Source organism: Myotis lucifugus, unplaced genomic scaffold (genome assembly GCF_000147115.1).
Source record: "Myotis lucifugus unplaced genomic scaffold, Myoluc2.0 scaffold_536, whole genome shotgun sequence".
Taxonomy (NCBI): domain Eukaryota; kingdom Metazoa; phylum Chordata; class Mammalia; order Chiroptera; family Vespertilionidae; genus Myotis; species Myotis lucifugus.
Genome location: NW_005871584.1, coordinates 409,958 through 420,168, shown reverse-complemented (window position 1 = coordinate 420,168; position 10,211 = coordinate 409,958). Strand labels below are relative to the sequence as shown.

The window sequence follows — 10,211 nt, the reverse complement described above, 5'->3', positions numbered from 1 at the left end:
GTGCAAAACTGTGTGAGCGATGTTCGTTTTCCTGGAGCGACCACGGAGAGCCCCCGCAGACCACCGCCGGACGTGGGCCTGTCCCCCCACCCCTACCCTGGCCCATGGCCCTGAGATGGCACGGACTCCCTGGCAGCCCACTCCACGCAGGGGCAGGCGGGCCTCTGCAGCCGCCTCCCTCACACCACCCTACTGACCCCACTGCACTTTACTGCGGTAGTTCTTAGCCCGTCTGTGAATGGAAAGGCTGAGGCAGGAAGTGACATGGCTGCCCAAGGGAGAAAGGGGAGCTAGGATTTGAACCCAGGAATCTCTGATCACTGCAGTCACATGTCAAACGGGCAGGATGCGGCAGGTCACAGGGGAAAGGAGGCTGAGAGCCATGGGTAGTGACACTTGAAATGAACCACGAAACACGATATTAAGCAATATTTAAATAAGAGTAAGCCTCCAGAGAAATGCCCTGGTGCCTGGTGGCCGGCGTCCTCCGAGGCCCATGCCCTGCAGGCTGCAGCCCGGCGAGCCCCCACCAGGCCCCAGCGGCACAGGCAGGTCTGAGGCTCTGCACCCACCCGCTCCCCACTCGGCCGAGGGAAGGGCCGGCAGGGAGGCCCTGCTCCTGCAGCTCCCAGGTGTGTTCCTGCGCGACCTGCCCACCACATGACACGCAGCGGCGCCCGGCAGGTGGGACCGGTTCCCATCGTGAGAAAGAGCCTCCAGGACGGAGTCCTGCCTTCTTCCTGGCCGTGGCCACGCTCCGCTGCCAGGGCGGCCAAGCCACCCCAGAGCAGGGCGAGGAGAAAGATGCCCCAAGCAGGACACGGAATTAAGCGTCATTTATTCTAGGGCAAACTCAAAAGGGTTCTTTTATTTTTTATTTTTTAGCAAATCCTACATTATTAACAAAAGAGTCTGTACATTTGCATGATACACTAGAGAGTGAAACGTGAAAAAGCCCCCCCAAATAAAACCAAAAAACAGAAACCCAGCCTGGGGGTGTGGGACATGCGTGCACACACAGCGCTGACCAAACATTTGGTGGCCGGTATCTTTTAGAGCATTTTCTTTTCACTTCCAAACGTCACTGCCAGCAAAGTCCTGCGGCTTCTACAAAGTTCCTGCTTGCTGTTCTTTGACGGGTGTTATGTTTGATAAATAAAGGGCGGCAGGGAGAGAAGATGAGGAAACCCGGCTGCATCAGCTGCAGAGGGTGTGGGAAGCGAGTGCTGGCCAGAGGGGAGTGTCCTTGAGGAGCCACCTCGCCGGCAGAAAGCGGGAGCCGGGCCCAGGTTAAGTGGGAACGCTTTAGAACTGCGCAGCTTAAGCAAACGCTGGGGTGGGGGGACAGGAGGGACAGACGACCCAAGACCCAGGGCCCGAGAGGAGCCCCTGAAGACGGCTTCCGCAGACTCCCGGGAGCCGCGGGCAGCGGGGCAGCACCGGGCACTGCGCGGAGCACTAGCGTGAGGGCGGCAGCCTTTGGCCCAGGTACAGAAGCAACACCCGGGGTCTGCCAGAGGCCCTCCTCAGCTTTCCCTCCATCCTGCCACGTGGTTCACATTCTTAGCAGGTCTCAAAACACAACTTAAAGAGGCACAGCTAACCGTGTCATGGCGTCGGCTGGGGTGGGGGGAGGGAACCTGCCCTACACGGCCACGGCCAGAACGCAGGACGCTAAGATGGAAGAGAAACGCAGACCGCCACACCCTCTGTCCATCAGAGCGCTCCCTCCCCGTTGGGCGTTGGCTGCGCCCCGCGTGCCCTCAGCGCTGGACACTGCATGGCTCTTTCACTCCTGCTGTTGTGTGTGAGGACGCAAAACAGGCCTTGCTCCTTTACATTCAATGCCAGTAAGATTCTACACAAAAGCTGGAAGGGACCAAATACTGATTGTAATAAATATGTGTGGCCTCCTCGCCCTGACGGCCTACGAGGGGGCGGGAAGGTCTGTGAGAGGCACCGCGGCTGCTCTGCGGCTCGGACACCCGCGCTGCCATTAGCTGTGCGTGGAGACGTCGGAGGAGGAGCTGCTGTTGCTGTTCGTGGTCTGCGCCCTCTTGATGTACAAGTTCAGTAGCTTCATCTGCAGGGAGAGAGGGCTGGATCAGCAGGAGGCAAGGCAGTCGGGAATGGAAAACAGGAAAAAACCGGCACCCTTTCACTGAGGAACTCGTTACACAAACAGTTACCGAGTGTCGATGCCTCATTCCACGCCCGCCAGGGCCAGAGACCCGGAGGAGAGAATGCCAGGGTTACTACAAAGCAGGGCCCCCTGGACACACACACGCAGGACAGATCCCCCACCTCACGGGCGCCTGCAGCCAGCAGCTCCGTCCACGCTGGTGGGAAGCAGGGCAGAGCCCAGGCGCCACAGGGATGAGGTAGCTCAGCCACGTGAGAGGCCGTCACACCTCCTCCCCCCACTTCAGCCACTGAGCCCACGCAGCACTGCGCGTCGCAGACCCGCCGGGCCGCCTCCACTCGGCCGTCTCCCAGCAGCTCACCTGGAGGCAGTCCTCCGTGGCACTTTATCCCGTGGCACATGCCGCCTCCTCGCAGCTTCCAGCAAACAGGCCTCCCTGACACCAGACACCCCATCACACAGCAGCAGCCCCTCCCACGGGCTGCTCTCCAAGGGCCCCGGGAGAGGTGCTGGGTGAGCGGTGTGGTGCGCGAGAGGAAGGGCCCTCTGACGACCAGGAGGAAGAGGCACAGTAGCCACAGAGCTCCCAGCAGGGGCGCCACCTCCCCGCCCGGCCCGCCCCAGGTGCTTTCCGCCACACGCACTCGAGGAGGTGTGAAACCCGTGTGGTGGGCTCTCCACACAGGGCGTCTGGGCGGGCATCCTGGAGCTGCCTTTGCCCACGCCCACGCCTGCCTTGCTATCCTCTTTTCCCCGGCAGCGGCTAGGCCAATGGTTCTCAACCTTGGCTGCACATTAGAATCACCTGGGAATCTTTTTAAAATCCTGATTCCTGGGCCTCATCCTCCAGAAATTCTGTTTCTTTGTTATGAGGTGGGGCCACAACATTAGTAACAAAGAAACAGAATTTCCGGAGGATGAGGCCCAGAAATCAGGATTTTAAAAAGATTCCCAGGTGATTCTAATGTGCAGCCAAGGTTGAGAACCACTGGGCTAGACCATGGTAACTTACACTCCCTACCAGTTTGTTTTTCATTCCCCACCTTTTAAATGTAGAAACGTTTAATATGATGTCGTGCTACGATGAAAGCGCCATCTGAAGGCTCTGAGGCTCAGTATGACACCTCTGGGCCAACCAGGACCCAGGGAAACCCTGGCCTGAGGCTCGAGAACCAGCTTCACACTAACTAGTTACGTGACCGCAGACAAAACACTTCCTGAGCCTCAACTTCCCGCCTGCAAAATGAAGAGCAGTAACATCCCCAAGTGCCCTCTGTGGCTCCTTGTTCCGAAAATGTGTCCTCTGAACGCCCCTCCCCGATGGCTCACACTGTTCCTTCCTGCTGTTTGCTCCTTCTTCCCTCCTAAGCAGCTCACCCCGCCCTGCCCTGCCCAGCCCAGCCCAGTTTGGTCCCTTTCCTCCTGCTCCCATGGCCTAGAACAGTGATTCCCAAAGTGGGCGCTACCGCCCCCTGGTGGGCGCTGCAGCGATCCAGGAGGGCGGTGATGGCCACAGGTGCATTTGTTTTAACTTTTTTTGTATTACCTTTCTATTCTGAGTTCAATAAATAGTTTCATAATTTCAAACTTCAATGTTTCTAATTTACACCTTTCTTTACTATATTTTACGAAAAAGGTAGAAACATTAATACATATATCTTTGTTTAATTGCTATTAAAATTTAAAAAAAATTAATTTCCAGGGGGCGCTGAGTAATATTTTTTTCTGGAAAGGGGGCAGTAGGCCAAATAAGTTTGGGAACCACTGGCCTAGAACCTAGAATCAGAGCCTGTCCCACAGCGTTCACTACACGCCGCTCACTCCTGGGCTGCTATGGAGGTTCCCTGTGGTCCAGCCTGTGCCCCAGCTCTTCAGGGCAGAGTGAGCTGTGCTTTTCCCACATGCCTTGGCCTAGTGTAGTGAAGAAAGCAGGTTCCTAACACATACCTGCTGAATGGAAGAGTTTTTAAAAAACAAAAATTATCTAGAAGATATTTCTATGTAAGGCCAGTTAACAATGAGTTACTGTTAGACTTCTTTGCAACTCAGACCACTAATGTATCCACCCAGTCAAGTCTAGAATACAACTGTAAGTCCAAGGGAAAGACAACAATAGAGTTAATGATGTGCACATGTTTAACAATCTACAAGGAGCTTTGATGCCTTATAAAAATCCTTCGAGGTAGATAGAACAGGGTCTCCTGTTTTACAAATAAAAAGCCAGGGTTCAGAAAGCTTGCTCATTAGCTGGTATAAATTCAAATGGGACTATTGTAACTTCAGAATGTCAAATGCAATCCCCATGGTAAGCACAATGAAAACAGCTATAGAATACACACAGAAGGAAACAGGAATTAAAATATTTCAGTACAAAAAGCAAACAAACACAAAAGACAGTAATGCAGAAAAGGAGGGAAGTAAAAGCGTTATGGTATATAGAAAACAAATACCAAATGCTAGAAGTCTCTCCTCCTTTATCAGTAGTTACTGTAAATATAAATGGAATAAACTCTCCAGTCAAAGGACAGAGATTGGTAGAGTGGACAGAAGAACATGATTCAACTATATCCTATCCACAAAAAAATTCACATTAGATCCAAAGAATAAATAGGTTGAAAGTGAAAGGATGGAAAAGATATTCCATGCAAACAGTAACCAAGAGCACAGGGTAGCTACACTAATATCAGATAAAATAGACTTTAAGTCAAAAAAGGTTACAAGAGACAAAGAAGGAAATTATATATTAACAAAAGATCAATACTGCAAAAACATAACAATTATAAACATTTATGCATCTAATAACGTAATATCAAATATATAAAGTAAAACTGACAGACCTGAAGGGAGAAACAGTTTTACAACAATAGTTTGAGACTTCAATAACCTATTCTTAATAATGGAAAGAACTCAAAAAAAGAAAATTAAAAAAAGGCCCAAACAACACAATAAGCCAACTAGATCTAACAAGCACACAGAGCATTCTACCAAACAACAGAATACACACTCTTTTCAAATGCACATGGAGCATTCTCCAGGATAGACTATATGTTAAGAAACAAATTAGATCCCAAGAGATTTTTTTTTTTGAGAGAAAACATTGACTTGTTGTCCCATTTATTTATGCATTCATTGGTTAATTCTTGTATGTACCCTGACTGGAGACTGAACTCACAACCTTGGTATATCGGGACAATACACTAACCAACTGAGCTGCTGGGCCAGGGCCTCAACAGATTTTAAAAGATAAATATCATTCAAAGTATCGTCTCTAGTCACAATGAATGAAGCTAGAAATCAATAACAAAAAGAAAACTATAAGAAAAAAATCCCTAAATCTGTAGAAATTGAACACACTTTTAAACCACCAATGGGTCAAAGAAGAAATCACAAAGGAAATTAGAAAATACCTTGAAACAAATGAAATGAAAACACAACATACCAAAACTTATGAGATGCACTGAAAGCAGCGCAAAGAGGGATATTTACAACAGTAAATGCTTATATTAAAAAAGAAAGATCCCTTAACATTAACATAATTTTACATTTTAAGGAACTAGAAAAAGAATAAACTATACCCCAAGCTAGTAGAATGAAGGAAATACTAAAGATTAGAGCAGAGATAAATGAAACAAAAACAGAGACATATCAATGAAACCAAAAGTTGATTCATTCAACAACAAAAAAACAACAAAACTGACAAACCTTTAGCTAAGCTGACTTAAAAAAAAGACTCAAATTACTAAAGAAATCAAAAATATTACAAGAGAATACTATAAACAATAGTACACCAACAAATTAAGATAACTAGATGAAATGGATAATTTCCTAGAAACACAAAACCTACCAAGACAGAATCATGAAGAGAAAGACTAAACAGGCCTATAAGAATCATGAAGAGAAAGACTAAACAGGCCTATAATTTGTAAGGACACTAAAGTGTAATAAGAAATCTCCTGACAAAGAAAAGATCAGATGGCTTTACTTCAAATGTTCTACAAATGTTCTACAAAAACATTTAGAGAACTAATACAATCCTTCTCAAGTATTTCCAGAAAACTAAAGAGAAAAGAACACTTTCAAACTCATGCTATGAAGTTAACATTTGTCCTGATACCAAAGCCAGATAAAGACATTACAAGAATACTATAGATCCCTTATGAACAGTTATGAACACTGACGCAAAAATCTTCAAGAAAAGGCTAACAAACAGTATTTGATAGCATATTAAAAAGGTTATATAACATAACTGAGGATAAATTCCTGAAATGCAAGAATAGTTCAACATATGAAAATTGATCAATATTACATACACATCATGTTAACAGAATGAAGGGGAAAAAAACAACCCCACAGTTATCTCAATTGATGCAGAAAAAAATTTGACAGAATTCAATACATTTTCATGATGAAAATACTCAACAAACTAGGAATAGAAGGAAACTACCTCAACATATCCAAAGCTGTATATGAAAAGCCCACAGCGAAAATTATGCTCAATGGTAAAGACAAAGCCTTTTTTCTAATATTACAAACAAGGCAAGGATGCCTGCTTTTACCAATTCTACTCAATATAGAACTATAAGTTCCAGCCAGAGCAATTAGGCAGGAAAATAAATGAAAGGCATCTACATTATAAAGGAAAAATAAAATTATCTTTGTTTACAGATGATTTTATATGTAGAAAATCCATAAGATTCTACAAAAAAAGTTAAGAGTAATAAATTCAGCAATGTAGCAGGATACAAAACCAATGACCAAAAACCAGTTGCATTTCTTTACACTAACAATGAAGAGAAAATTAAGAAAACAACTCCATTTCTAAAAACATCTACAATAATAAAATACAAACATGCAAATTGACCGTACCTTTGCTACGCCTTAAGCCACGCCCACCAGCCGATCAGAGCGGCTATATGCAAATTAACCCAACCAAGATGGCGGCCGGCAGCCATGGAGCTGGAGCAAGCAGGAAGCTTGGTTGCCCCAATGATGGAGGAACCCAAGCTTCCAGGCTCTGAGCTCCACTCAAAGCAACAATGTTTCAATTATAGAAGCTAAATAAACCCCAGATACCTGCTTTTAGCCGGCTGTGGCCACGGAGCTGGAGCGAGCAGGAGGCTTCCCTCCTGCCTGCCCTGGCCGGCTTTGAGCTCCTCTCAAGGCTACAAAGTTTCAATTATAGAAGGTTAATAAATCCCAGAATAAAAAAGAAAAAAAGGAGAGGCTGGGAGGTTCCATCGCCAGGGGGCTTGGCCAGCCTGAAAACAGCCATCAGCCCCTCACCCAGGCTGGCCAAACCTCCATGGGGTGAGGGTCCCCACTGAGGGGGGGCTAGACCAGCCTGCAAACAGCCATCAGCCCTTCACCCAGGCTGGCCAGGCACCCCAGTGGGACCCCCACCCTGTTCCAGGACACCCTTCAGGGCAAACCAGCCGGCCCCCACTCATGCACCAGGCCTCTATCCTATATAATAAAAGGGTAATATGCAAACTGACCCTAACAGCAGAACAACTGGGAATGACTGGTCACTATGACACACACTGACCACCAGGGAGCAGACCCTCAATGCAGGAGCTTCCCCCTGGTGGTCAGTGTGCTCCCACAGGGGGAGCTCTGCTCAGCCACAAGCCAGGCTGACGGCTGCCAGTACAGCGGTGGTGGTGGGAGCCTCTCCCGCCTCCTCAGCAGCACTAAGGATGTCCGACTGCAGCTTAGTCCTGCTCCCCGCTGGCAAGTGGACATCCCCCGAGGGCTGCCGGGCTGCCAGAGGGATTCTGACTGCCAGCTTGGGCCCGATCCCCCAGGGAGCGTGCCTAAGCCAGCAGGTGGACATCCTCCAAGGGGTCCCAGACTGCAAGAGGGCATAGGCTGGGCTGAGGGACCCCCCTGAGTGCACAAATTTTTGTGCACTGGGCCTCTAGTAAGAAATAAAATACTATAACTAAAACTACGAAGTGAAAGACTTGTAAAATGAAAACTGTAATATGTTGCTAAAAGTAATTAAAGACACATAAATAAAAAAGACACCCAATACGCATAGAATGAAAGACAATTGTTATGATGCCAATATGACCCCCAAAAGCTATCTAAAGTCAATAAAATCTCTCTCAAAATCCCACTGAGGTTTTTACAGAAATGAAAAATCAACCATAAATTCATACGGAATCTTAATAGACACCAAAGCCAAATTATCTAGAAAAAGAATAAAGCTGAAGGACTCATGCTTCAATTTCAAAACTTACCACAAAGCTACAGTAATAAAAACACACTGTGGGTGGCAAGGAGAACAAAGATGGGGGCGTAGGTAAAGAGGGGTCCTCGCTGCCTCTCACAAACACAGCAGAATTACAACTAGAATGAAGCACAAACATCATTCGGAACCACCTGAAATCTGGCTGAAAGGAAGTCCTACAACTAAAGAAGAAGAATGTACATGGAGATTGGTAGGAGGGGTGGAGGCATGGAATTGGATGATTCAACACCCACATGTGGCGTGTTTTTATTTTATTTTTATTTATTTTTTGTTATTATTATCACTATTATTATTATCTTAAATCCTCACCTGAAGATACTTTTTCCATTGACTTTTAGAGAAAATGGAAGGGACAGGGAGAGACAGAGAGAAATAGCAATTGGTTGCCTCCCTCATGGCCCCGACCAAGGCTGGGAGTCAGAAACCGAGGTATGTGCCCTTGACTGGAATCAAACCTGGAAGGCTGAGGCTCTATCCCCTGAGCCAAACCGGCTAGGGTTGTGGCGTGTTTTCAATTGGGAGGGATGTCTCTGCTGTGAAGACCTCCTATGAGAATCAAGGGCTCCTAACCTCATACCAGAACACTGTCTGGGGTTCCAGAGCTGGGAAAAGAAGTCCCGTAACTTCAGGCTGTAAAAACCAGCGGGTATTGTGGCTGACATGGAGGGTGTTGGAGACCCAGGCAGTCCCTCTTAAAAGTGCTGGAGCACCGAATTACTAGGGATTTGATCCTTCTGGGATCCAGCACTGGGGCCATGGTTCAGGGGGATTCAGGGACATATGGAGAGGAACTGGATTGTCTGGCATTGGAGCAAGAACTCAGGGGCGGTGTTCTCCCACACAGGGTGCTCACAGGGGTCATTGTTCCTATGCTGAGACCATTGCTCCTTTGCAGAGATGCCTGCAGCCATATCTGAGTTTCCATCAGTGTGACTCACACTGTTCCCTCTGCCCTGGTGATTCCCTGAGACCCCGCCCCACCCAATTTGCAGACCCACCCAAGCTGTTTACAGCAGCTTTTCCATATGAATGGCCTGACCTGGCTCAGGCTTCAGACTTTCCTAAAATCTCTCAAGCAGCAGCTGGCATCAGCATGCCCCATATTTATCAATAAGAGGCCCAAGACCCGGCACTAGCAGCAGCCTGCCTTGCTTCACAGCCTGGCCTCTCCTGGGCACTTCCTAGCCCAGTGATGGCGAACCTATGTCACCTCTGACACGCGAACTCATTTTTTTGGTTGATTTTTCTTTGTTAAATGGCATTTAAATATATAAAATAAATATCAAAAATATAAGTCTTTGTTTTACTATGGTTGCAAATATCAAAAAATTTCTATATGTGACACGGTACCAGACTTAAGTTAGGGTTTTTCAAAATGCTGACACGCTGAGCTCAAAAGGTTCGCCATCACTGTCCTAGCCCAATACAAGTAGCGGTCATCTGCAGATCTCTCTGTAGCTCCTGCCGGGTCACCTGGGCAGTGGCTGACTTTGCACTTCCCAGGAGGCCCCAGAGCCAGTGCACCCAGTGGACAGCTTCTGACCATACCAGATCACAACTCTATGCATCCACAAGTGACACACTTAAGGGGCAGACTCAGGGAGCACGAAAGCCAAACTGAAGCAATTCCTGCTCCATATGGTATCTTTTGCACAGCAGCTCTCCCACTGTAGTTGCAGCTGCTCCTCACAGCTAATTGGCCTGGAGGTTAATTCCTCCCAGTTATGTCAACAGCAATCAAGGTTCAACTAACAAGACTATGCACACCACACAGGGGTGCACCTAAAGTGTCCAGAGCTCAGGTCACTGGGGAGT

At 47.5% G+C, this 10,211-nt stretch overlaps 1 protein-coding gene across 6 annotated transcripts in view; it reads right to left on the bottom strand.

Moving 5' to 3' along the window:
- Nucleotides 1–840: 840 nt before the first annotated feature.
- CLASP1 (cytoplasmic linker associated protein 1) overlaps nucleotides 841–10,211 on the bottom strand; it is a 266,904-nt gene continuing 257,533 nt past the window's right edge. For all 6 annotated transcript variants that reach the window (XM_023745324.1, XM_023745323.1, XM_014446407.2 and 3 more), the window contains one exon: nucleotides 841–2,083. In XM_023745324.1, the coding sequence (XP_023601092.1) occupies nucleotides 1,997–2,083 (87 nt within the window). In that variant the 3' untranslated portion in view covers nucleotides 841–1,996. The remainder of the gene's footprint in view (nucleotides 2,084–10,211) is intronic.